Raw genomic sequence first — 11,981 nt, 5'->3', positions numbered from 1 at the left:
TCGGCCTGGCCACTCTACTCACAGAATAGCGGTGTCGGGGGGCAGCAGGCTCGACAGCGCCCTCCAGCTCGGTGCGGCCAGTTTCCTGCGACTGCAGTCCAGTAGAGGAAGGCGGCAGGAGCAGAGCGCGGGGCAGAGACCTGCTCCAGCGGAGGGCAACAGGAGGAGAGCGGTCTGGGCAAGGAAGATGAACCGGGAAAGCAATCCGGACCGACACCCCAGCAACTGCTCCTCCAGGACGCCTAGGGGCGCCGGCGCCATTTTCCCCCTCGACCTGGACCTGGCCTAGAAGAGCTGCCTGCTAGAAAAGGAGGAGAGGCAGAGAAGCTCAGCAGAGATACTCGGCGGCTGCACTGTCTCTCGAAGCCTCGGCGATAGGCTGTACCATCTAAAGGCATGCAAGGAGCAGACGTGCGCGACACCGGGAGCGACCTCCGAGGACACACCACTGAGGCCTGACGGACACCGCTCACCCGCCCCGCCCCACGACGCAACGTTCTCACGCACAGGGGCCAGCCAATCGGTGCCACAGGACTAGGTTGCGTCGGGGGCGGAACTCAGTGAGGAGGCGGGGCAAGAGGCAGCCGCCTTCCTTTAGGAGGAGGATTTTAAGGTGTTCAAGGGCTTTAGGTGCCGGTATGGAGTTCCGCCGCTGTTCTTCCGCTAGAGGGCACAGTCGTTCCTTAAGAGGGAATGGTACAGCGCATCGCTGTGAGTTCAAAGTCCTGACTACAGGTATATCTACCGTAGTCGTAGAAAACGATCTATTTGCTCTAGGCTCTAAGAAAGGGGAGTGGCAGAAGGGCTGCCTTCCAAGTCACAGTCACGAATGTGTCACGGGAGCTTCTATGCGGGCTTTGGCCAGATCGGCCTCCAGAGCCAAACGCAAGCCTCTTCTGCCCCCTGCTGCTTGACTGTAGCCCCTGCTCTTCTGCAAGTAGGCGGTAACTCCCGCTTGCTTGCGATCAATATCACTCTCTGTTAATGGCCTTGTAAGCTCCTGGAGGCAGAGGCCTTGTTTCTTCATCGGTGCACCTCCACCTTTTGTTCTAGCTTGAAGTTCAATAAATTTTGGTGGAACTGCATCTGCATGTCTGTATAAGAGAAATACCCTTGTGTTTGGAGGGATGCTGTCCAGGTCACTCAGAAAAGCAAGCGAGACAAGCAAAGAGGGTGTTGAGCAGTCAACAAAGCAAAGACTGGATGTGAGGAAATGTATTTCTCCTAAAGCAAGAGGCTATGGAAAACTTACTAGGAACAGTGATGTTTGGCCACCTTATGCTCATTCAACCATCAAGGTTGTATAAAACTTTGAGAATGAGCCGGGCGCGGTGGCTCATGCCTGTAATCCCAGCACTTTGGGAGGCCGAGGCGGGTGGATCACGAGGTCAAGAGATCGAGACCATCCTGGTCAACATGGTGAAACCCCGTCTATACTAAAAATACAAAAATTAGCTGGGCATGGTGGCAAGTGCCTGTAATCCCAGCTACTCGGGAGGCTGAGGCAGGAGAATTGCCTGAACCCAGGAGGCGGAGGTTGCGGTGAGCCGAGATCGTGCCATTGCACTCCAGCCTGGGTAACAAGAGCGAAACTCCTTCTCAAAAAAAATAATAAAATAAAACCTTGCCCTCATGAGGTTTACATTCTACTGAAAGGAAGACAAAATATGTAGCATGTCAGGCAATTCTCCTGCCTCAGCCTCCGGAGTAGCTGGGATTACAGGCATGCACTACCATGCCTGGCCAATTTTTGTATTTTTAGTAGAGACGGGGTTTCTCCATGTTGGTCAGGTTGGTCTCAAACTCTCCACATCAGGTGATTCGCCCACCTCAACCTCCCAAAATGCTGGGATTACAGGCTTGAGCCACTGCACCCAACCATAATTATGTTTTTAAAAACCCTTTTCTATTTTTTTAAATATTGAAGTATCTATTGGAATCAGGGCCATATCCAATGCTCCATTCCAAACAAAACTTTTAAAACCAAGACAGCAGAATGAAACTTACTCTTAGCCTTCTTCCCTTAGCTGTTGAGCAGACTTAACAAACTCTGGTAAGAAATATGGCATAGGCAGGAGCCCCACCAAAAAAAGAAAGGAGACTGTTTAGTTTCTTTCTGCATTATAGTTTCAGAGCTCTCCTATGAAACTACACCAAATGGGGCCATTAGAAATTAATGCTCTTCTAATCTGTAACCTCCCCAATGCGTGGTACCCGTTACCCCAGTTAGAAGGAGTCCCTCCAGCTCCTAATTCCTTCTGTACATTATTTTTACCACTCTGACAGCACTTACATGCAATTTATATATGATTGTATTTCTCAGTTGGCTTGCACAGTGCCTGACACATAATAGACACTCAATAAATGTTTGATAAATGCATAGATGAGATTATCTTATATCCTACAATACCTATTTAAATTTGCCTGAATATTTTTATTTAAGATTTTGTTATGAAAAATGACAGTATACCTAACAATAAAGAGAATCATAGAATAAGCCCCCATGTATCTAACCAGATTTAGCAAATATATGTTTTGTTTTTATTTATTTCTTTATTTTGAGACGGAGTCTCGCTCTGTCGCCCAGGCTGGAGTGCAGTGGCACCATCTCGGCTCACTGCAACCTCCACCTCCCAGGTTCAAGTGATTCTCCTGCCTCAGTCTCCGGAGTAGCTGGGTGGGACTACAAGTGCGTGCCACCACACCTGGCTAATTTTTTGTATTTTTAGTACAGAGAGGTTTTACCATGTTAGCCAGGATGATCTTGATCTCCTGACCTCGTCGTGATCCACCTGCCTCAGCCTCCAAAGTGCTGGGATTACAGGAGTGAGCCACCTTGCTCGGCCATTTGTTTTTTTTCGGGGATGAAGTCTTGCTCTATTGCCCAGGCTGGAGTGCAGTGGCGCAATCATGGCTCACTGCAACCTCTGCCTCCTGGATTGAAGCAATTCTTGTGTCTCAACCTCCCCAGTAGATGGAACTACAGGCGTGCACCACCATGCCAAGCTAATTTTTGTATTTTTAGTAGACACAGGGTTTCACCATGTTGGCCAAACTAGTCTCGAACTCCTGACCTCAGGTGATCCACCCACCTCAGCCTTTCAAAGTGCTGGGATTACAGGCGTGAGCCACTATGCCTGGCCACAAATACATATTTTTAACTGAATTTAGAGATTCATCTCTGACTAACAATGGAATATAGGGTTTTTATATTCATTGCCTTAAATTATCTAATTAATCCATGGGTACCAAATTACCTGGGCCAAGATTTTAGAGTTTGGTGGAATCCATAAGCACAGAAGACTCCAGCTCCAGGTTACTAAAACAACAACAACAAAACTACTGACTTTGGATCCCTTGTTCCACACCTTATTAGTGTAAACCCCAACCCCTGACAGCTTAGCTGCCCTCTATCACATCACCTCAGGACTTTAGTCTTTGCAAAGTCAGAGCTAACTAACCTGATCAGTTCTGTTCTTTCAAACTAGAAGTCTCAGGATTGCGTGTGCTTTCCCTGAGTTCTTTCCTGTCACATCCAATCCCATTCAGATCTTTTCCCAGCTCTCCATCCCCGCTGCTACTGAGTTCAGATCTTCATCTCACATGACTACTATAGCAATAACCTCTGAACCCACCTCCTGTCCTCCAGTCTCTCCTGTCTCCAAGTCTCTAAGCTGTCACTAGAATTACCTTTCCAAAGCATATTATTATAGGTATGCTTTCTCATTTTATATCTCCATTGCTAAAAGCGGTGTCTAGAATACAGACAATGCTGAATAAATATTTATTGTTGACTAAATTACTGTTAATTTGACCAGGTATGGTGGCTCATGCCTGTAATTCCAGCACTTTGGAAAGCCGAGGCAGATTACTTGAAGTCGGGAGTTCAAGACCAGCCTAGCCAACATGGCAAAATCTCATCTCTACTAAAAATACAAAAATTAGCCAGGCTTAGTGGCACATGCCTGTCATCCCAGCTACGGGGGAGGCTTAGGCACAAGGTTTGCTTGAACCTGGGAGGTGAAGGTTGCAGTGAGCCAAGATTGTACCATTGTACTCCAGCATGGGCAACAGAGTGACTTTGTCTCAAAAAAAAGAAAAAATTGCTGTTAATTTCACTGCTTCTCTGTAAATAGGCCCAAATCTAGTGAGAATGCATTTTTGTCTCCTTCCATCTCTTCCTTCCCTTATCTTCTTTTCCCACTAAAGCAAAGAAGGAATAGTGATAACAATTGTAACTACTATTTATTGAAGTGAAACCTAAAGCCAGAAAAAATAGATAAATTGTACCTCATCAAAATTAAAAACATGGCTGGTCACAGTGGCTCACTCCTGTAATCCCAGCACTTTGGGAGGCCAACAGGCCGATCATGAGGTCAGGGGATCAAGACCATCCTGGCCAACATGGTGAAACCCCGTCTCTACTAAAAATACAAAAATTAGGAAGAAATGGATAAATTCCTGGACACTTGTGTCCTCCCAAGCCTAAACCAGGAGGAAGCCGAAACTATGAACAGACCAATAACAAGGTCTGAAGTTGAGGCAGCAATTAAGAGCCTACCACACAAAAAAAGCCCAGGTCCAGATAGGTTCACAGCCAAATTCTACCAGACACACAAAGAGGAGCTGGTACCATTCCTTCTGAAACTATTCCAAATAATCCAAAAAGAGGGAATCCTTCCCAAATCATTTTATGAGACCAACATCATCCTGATACCAAAACCCGGCAGAGATCCAACAAGAAAAGAAAACTTCAGGCCAATATCCATGATGAACATAGATGCAAAAATCTTCAATAAAATACTGGCAAGCCGATTGCAACAGCACATCAAAAAGCTTATCCATCATGATCAAGTAGGATTCATCTCGGGGATGCAAGGCTGGTTCAACATATGCAAGTCTATAAACGTAATTCACCACATAAACAGAACCAAAAACAAAAACCACATGATTATCTCAATTGACGCACAGAAGGTCTTTGACAAAATTCAACAGCCCTTTATGCTAAAAACCCTCAATAAACTCGGTATGGATGGAATGTATCTCAAAATAATAAAAGCTATTTATGACAAACCAATATAATACTGAATGGGCAAAACCTGGAAGCATTCCCTTTGAAATCTGGCACTAGACAAGGATGCCCTCTCTGACCACTCCTATTCAATATAGTACTGGAAGTTCTAGCCAGAGCAATCAGGCAAGAAAAAGAAATAAAGGGTATTCAAATAAGAAAGGAGGAAGCTAAATTGTCTCTATTTGCAGACGACATGATAGTATATCTAGAAGACCCCATCGTCTCAGCCCAAAAACTCCTGAAACTGATAAGCAACTTCAGCAAAATCTCAGGATATAAACTTAATGTGCAAAAATCACAAGCATTCCTGTACACCAATAATAGACTTAAAGAGAGCCAAATCAAGAATGAACTGCCATTCACAATTGCTACAGAGAATAAAATACCTAGGAATACAACTTACAAGGAACGTAAGGGACCTCTTCAAGGAAAACTACAAACCACTGCTCAACAAAATAAGAGAGAACACAAACAGATGGAGAAACATTCCATGTTCATGGTTAGGAAGAATCAATATTGTGAAAATGGCCATACTGCCAAAAGTAATTTACAGACTCAATGCTATCCCCATCAAGCTACCATTGACTTTCTTTTTTTTTTTTTTTTTTTTTGAGATGGAGTTTCACTCTTGTTACCCAGGCAGGAGTGCAATGGCGCGATCTCGGCTCACCGCAACCTCCGCCTCCTGGGTTCCGACAATTCTCCTGCCTCAGCCTCCTGAGTAGCTGGGATTACAGGCACCCGCCACCGTGCCCAGCTAATTTTTTGTATTTTTAGTAGAGACGGGGTTTCACCATGTTGACCAGGATGGTCTCGATCTCTTGACCTCGTGATCCACCCGCCTCGGCCTCCCAAAGTGCTAGGATTACAGGCCTGGAGCCACTGCATCTGGCTGCTACCATTGACTTTCTTCACAAAACTGGAAAAAAACACCTTGAACTTCATATGGAACCAAAAGAGAGCCCGCATAGCCAAGTCAATTCTAAGCAAAAAGAACACAGCAGGAGGCATCACACTACCAGACTTCAAACTATACTACAAGGCTACAGTAATCAAAACAGCATGGTACTGGTACCAAAACAGAGATCTAGACCAATGGAACAGAACAGAGGCCTCGGAGACAACACAACATATCTACAACCATACAATCTTTGATAAACCTGACAAAAACAAGCAATGGGGAAAGGACTCCCTATTTAATAAATGGTGTTGGGAAAACTGGCTAGCCATGTGCAGAAAGCAGAAACTGGACCCCTTCCTGACACCTTACACTAAAATTAACTCCAAATGGATTAAAGACTTAAACTTAAGACCCGGCACCATAAAAACCCTAGAGGAAAATCTAGGCAAAACCACTCAGGACATAGGAGTAGGCAAGGACTTCATGACCAAAACACCAAAAGCATTGGCAACAAAAGTCAAAATAGACAAATGGGACCTAATCAAACTCCACAGCTTCTGCACGGCAAAAGAAACAGTCACTAGAGTGAATCAGCAACCAACAGAATGGGAAAAAATTTTTGCAGTTTACCCATCTGACAAAGGGCTGATATCTAGAATTTACAAAGAACTCAAAGAGATTTACAAGAAAAAAACAAACAAGCCCATTCAAAAATGGGCAAAGGATATGAACAGACACTTTACAAAAGAAGACATACATGAGGCCAGCAAACATATGAAAAAAGGCTCATCGTCACTGGTCATCAGAGAGATGCATATCAAAACCACATTGAGATACCACCTCACGCCAGTTAGAATGGTGATCATTAAAAAATCTGGAGACAACAGATGCTGGAGAGGATGTGGAGAAATAGGAACACTTCTACACTGCTGGTGGGAGTGTAAATTAGTTCAACCATTGTGGAAGACAGTGTGGCAATTCCTCAAGGACCTAGAAATAGAAATTCCATTTGACCCAGCAATCCCATTACTGGGTATATATCCAAAGGACTATAAATCGTTCTAATATAAGGACACATGCACACGAATGTTCATTGCAGCACTGTATACAATAGCAAAGACCTGGAACCAACCCAAATGCCCATCGATGATAGACTGGTCTGGGAAAATGTGGTACATATACACCATGGAATATTACACAGCAATCAAAAATGATGAGTTTGTGTCCTTTGTAGGGACATGGATGAATCTGGGGAACGTCATTCTCAGCAAACTGACACAAGAACGGAAAATGAAATACCGCATATTCTCACTCATAGGCGGGTGATGAACAATGAGAACACATGGACACAGGGAAGGGAGCACCACACACTGGGATCTATTGGGGGGAATAGGGGAGGGACAGTGGGGGGGGAGCTGGGGAGGGATAGCATGGGGAGAAATGCCAAATGTGGGTGAAGGGGAGGAAGGCAGCAAAACACACTGCCACATGTGTACCTATACAACTATCTTGCATATTCTGCACATGTACCCCAAAACCTAAAATGCAATAAAAAAAAAATTAGCTGGCCGTGGTGGCACACACCTGTAGTTCCAGCTACTTGGGAGGCTGAGGTAGGAGGATCACTTGAGCCCAGGAGTTCTGGGCTGTAGTGCACTATGCTGATCTGGTGTCTGCACTAAGTTTGGCATCAATATGGTGACCTCCCAGGAGTGGGGGACCACCAAGTTGCCTAAGGAAGGGTGAACCGGCCCAGGTCAGAAACGGAGCAGGTCAAAACTCCTGTGCTGATCAGTGTGAGATTGCACCTGTGAATAGCCACTGCACTCCAGCCTGGGCAACATAGCAAGACCCCATCTCTAAAAAAATTTAAATTAAAATAAAAAATTGAAAAAAAAAAACAGAAAATAACAAGTTTGATGAAGATATGGAGAAACTGTAACTCTTGTACATTGCTAGGGGGGATATAAAATGGTGTAGCTGGCCAGGTACAGTGGCTCACACCTGTAATCCCAGCATTTGGGAGGTCAAAGAGGGTGGATCGCCTGAGGTCAGGAGTTTGAGACCAGCCTGGTCAACATGGTGAAATCCCATCTCTACTAAAAATACAAAAATTAGCTGGGTGTGGTGGTGCAAGCCTGTAATCCCAGCTACTCAGGAGGCTGAGGCAAGAGAATCCCTTTAACCCAGGAGGCAGAGTTTGCATTGAGCCAAAATTGTGCCATTGCACACCAGCCTAAGCAACAGAATGAGACGCCATCTCAAAAAAAATAAAATGGTGTAGCTACTGTGGAAAATGGTAAAGCATTTCCTCAAAAAATTCAATATAGAATTACAATTTTGGGTATATATTTAAAATAATTGAAAGGACTTGAAGGAATATGGGTATAGCCATGTTCCATAGCCATATTGGTCACAATAGCCAAAACGTAGAAGCAGCCCAAGTGTCTTATCAATGGGTGAATGAAGAAACAAAATTTTGTATACACACACACACATACACACACACACACACAATGGAAGATGATTCAGCCTTAAAAAGGAAGGAAATCCTGGCTGAGTGTGGTGGCTCATGCCTGTAATCCCAGGACTTTGGGAGGCTGAGGCAGGTGGAGGACCTGAGGTCAGGAGTTTGAGACTACCATGGCCAACCTGGTGAAACCCCATCTCTACTAAAAATACAAAAAATTATCTGGGCATAGTGGTACATGCCTGTAATCCCAGCTACTCAGGAGGCAGGAGAATCACTTGAACCCTGGAGGCAGAGGTTACAGTGAGCCGAGATGGTGCTACTGCACTCCAGCCTGGGTAACAAGAATGAAACTCTGTCTCAAAAAAAAAAAGGAAAGGAATCCTGATACTTGCTACAACATAAATAAACCTTGAAAACATTATGCTAAGTGAAATAAATCAGTTACAAAAGGATGAATAGTGTATGATTGCACTTATATGAGGTACTTAGAGTAGTCAAATTCATACAGACAGAAAATAGTTGGTGGTTGCCTAGGCTAGGAGGAGGAGAGAATGGGGAGTTCTTGTTTAATATATACTGAGTTTCAGTTTGGGGTAATGCAAAAAGTTCTGGAGATTGATGGTGGCAGTGGTTGTACAGTGTGAATGTACTTATTACCACAGAACTGTGTACTTCAAAATAGTTCCAAATTGTTACATTTTATGTTATGTATTTTTTACCACAATTTTTTGTTGTTGTTGTTGTTGTTGTTTTTTTAGCTATCTGCCCCTCTCTGTACCACAATTTTTCAAAAAAAAAAAAATCTAAAGCCAGAAATTTGGAACTCATCTTTGAGTCTTTTCTTTCCTTTCCCTTTATTCACTGTCTACTCCTTACCTGACATCCAATCCATCAGCAAATCCAAAATATGTTTTAAAACTACTTATTTCCATCTCTCATACCACCACACCAATCCAAGACACAATAATCTCTCAACTATACCACCTTAGTAGCCTCGTAACTGAACGCTTCTTTCCATCTTGTTCCCATCAAAAACCACCCACACTACAAACAGGCCTATAAATGGCCTCTTTCATAGGTAAACCAGAGAGTCCCAGCAATCCACTACATTATCAGAGTAAAGGAGAAAAACATACCCATTTTAGTATATGAAAAATATGACTTTTTATATGATATATGTGATAGGTCATAGATATAGCATATACTTGTACATCCTGAAATATGGCTTTTTATCTTTAACACATATATGCTATTTGATATGTAATATATATCACATACATATCATAGAAAATATATAAATATATACTGTATGAAGTATATCAACAAGATTTGGCTGGACACCGTAGCTCACACCTATAATCCCAGCACTTCAGGAGACTGAGTCAGGAAGATCACCAGGTAAGGAATTTGAGACCAGTCTGGCCAACATAGTGAAACCCTATCTCTACTAAAAATACAAAAAAATTAGCTGAGTGTAGTAGTGTGCACCTGTAATCCCAGCTACTCTGGAGCTGAGGCAGGAGAATCGCAGGAACCCGGGAGGCAGAGGTTTCAGTGAGCAGAGATTGCCCCATTGCACTCCAGCTTCGGTGACAGTGCCAGACTCCTTCTCAAAAAAAAAAAAATATATATATATATATGTATACACATATACCAAGTATGTATAATATATATGTGTAAAATATAGTAATATTCAAGACATCTGTTATAAAAACTCTTAGCCAACCTGGAATAGAATGAACTTTCTCTTGCTAATAAAGGGTGTTTACCAAGACTCCTTTATTAGTTAAGTATGCAAGCTTCATACTTAACAGTGAAACATTAAAAATATTCCTGCCCGGGTGCAGTGGCTCACACCTGTAATCCGAGCACTTTGGGAGGCCAAGGCAGGTGGATCATCTGGGGTCGGGAGTTCGAGACCAGCCTGACCAACATGGAGAAACTCCGTCTCTACTAAAAATACAAAATTAGCTGGGCATGGTAGTGCATGCCTGTAATCCCAGTTCCTCAGGAGGCTGAGGCATGAGAATCGCTTGAACCTGGGAGGCAGAGGTTGTGGTGAGCCAAAATTGCACCATTGCACTCTAGTCTGGGCAACAAGAGTGAAACTTCATCTCAAAAAAAAAATTCCTTTTACAGTCTGGGCACGATGACTCACACCTGTAAAATTCCTTTTACAGTCTGGGCACAATGGCTCACACCTGATGGCTCCCAGAACTTTGGGAGGCCCAAGGTGGACAGATCATCAGGTCAAGAGATCAAGACCATCCTGGCCAACATGGTAAAAACCCATCTCTACTAAAAATACAAAAATTAGATGGGCATGGTGGTGCGCACCTGTAGTCCCAACTACTCAGGAGGCTGAGGCAAGAGAATTGCTTGAACCCCTGAGGTGGAGGTTGCAGTGAGCCGAGATCATGCCATTGCGCTCCAGCCTGGGCAACAAGCTCGAAATTTCGTCTAAAAAAAAATATATATATATACATATATAATCCTTTTACATTAGGATCAAGACAATGATGCCTATCATTGTTGCTACTGGACACTATTCCAGAGGTCCTAACCAGTACAAGACAAGATAAAGATATTAAAGATAGAAAATCATAAGGAAACAAACAAAACTGCCCTTACTTACACAGGATATGATTCTCTGCAGAAAAAATCCAAAAGAATCTTTAAGTCAACTATTTCAACTAGTAAAAAATTTCAACAAGGTTGTTACTGCAAGATCAATATACTAAAATCAATTTTGTAATAATAAATCAGCAATTATAAAATATTTGTAAGATAGCACATGTGCTGGGTGCGGTGGCTCAAGCCTGTAATCCCAGCACTTTGGGAAGCCGAGGTGGGTGAATCACGAGGTCAAGAGATCGAGACCATCCTGGTCAACATGGTGAAACCCTGTCTCTACTAAAAATACAAAAATTAGCTGGGCATGGTGGCGCGTGCCTGTAATCCTAGCTACTCAGGAGGCTGAGGCAGGAGAATTGCCTGAACCCAGGAGGCGGAGGTTGCAGTGAGCCGAGATCACGCCATTGCACTCCAGCCTAGGTAACAAGAGCAAAACTCCATCTCAAAAAATAAAAAAAAGATGGCACATGCAATAGCAATAAAAACTAAAAGATACCTAGATCAAACAAATAAATACAAAAGAAAAAATATAGAGAGAACATTATAAAATGTTATTGGAAAGTATAAAAGAGGATCTAAATAGATAAAGAGAAATAGTATGCTCGCAGACTGAAAGAATCAATATCATAATCCGGGCACGGTGGCTCATGCCTGTGATCCCAGCACTTTGGGAGGCTGAGGTGGGTGGATCACTTGAGGTCAGGAGAACAATACCAGCCTGGCGAACATGGTGAGACCGCGTCTCTACTAAAAATACAAAAATTAGCTGGGTGGGATGGTGGGTGTCTGAATTCCCAGCTACTCTGGAGGCTGAGACAGAACTCAGTTAATTCCAGGAGGCAGCTGTTGCAGTGAGCCGAGGTTGTGCTGTTGTACCGGCCCAAGCATGGAAAGTCACC

The 11,981-nt window shown here is 43.5% G+C and overlaps 1 protein-coding gene across 8 annotated transcripts in view; it reads right to left on the bottom strand.

Annotated features, from left to right (window-relative positions):
- The window catches only part of LRIG2 (leucine rich repeats and immunoglobulin like domains 2), a 191,585-nt gene that overhangs the window by 65,322 nt on the left and 114,282 nt on the right, over positions 1-11,981 (bottom strand). For 2 of the 8 annotated variants that reach the window (XR_008473106.2, XM_054236665.2), the window contains exon 1: positions 23-487. The exons of the other annotated variants lie outside the window; for them this stretch is intronic. Coding sequence is in view for 1 of the 2 variants with exons in the window: in XM_054236665.2 (XP_054092640.2) it covers positions 23-261 (239 nt within the window). In the remaining variant the exon portion in view is untranslated. Of the gene's footprint in view, positions 1-22; positions 488-11,981 lie in introns of those variants that run through there. 8 annotated transcript variants of the gene reach the window in all.

This window comes from Callithrix jacchus, chromosome 7 (genome assembly GCF_049354715.1).
Source record: "Callithrix jacchus isolate 240 chromosome 7, calJac240_pri, whole genome shotgun sequence".
NCBI classification, from domain to species: Eukaryota; Metazoa; Chordata; class Mammalia; order Primates; family Cebidae; genus Callithrix; species Callithrix jacchus.
This window is presented reverse-complemented; position numbering and strand designations above follow the sequence as displayed.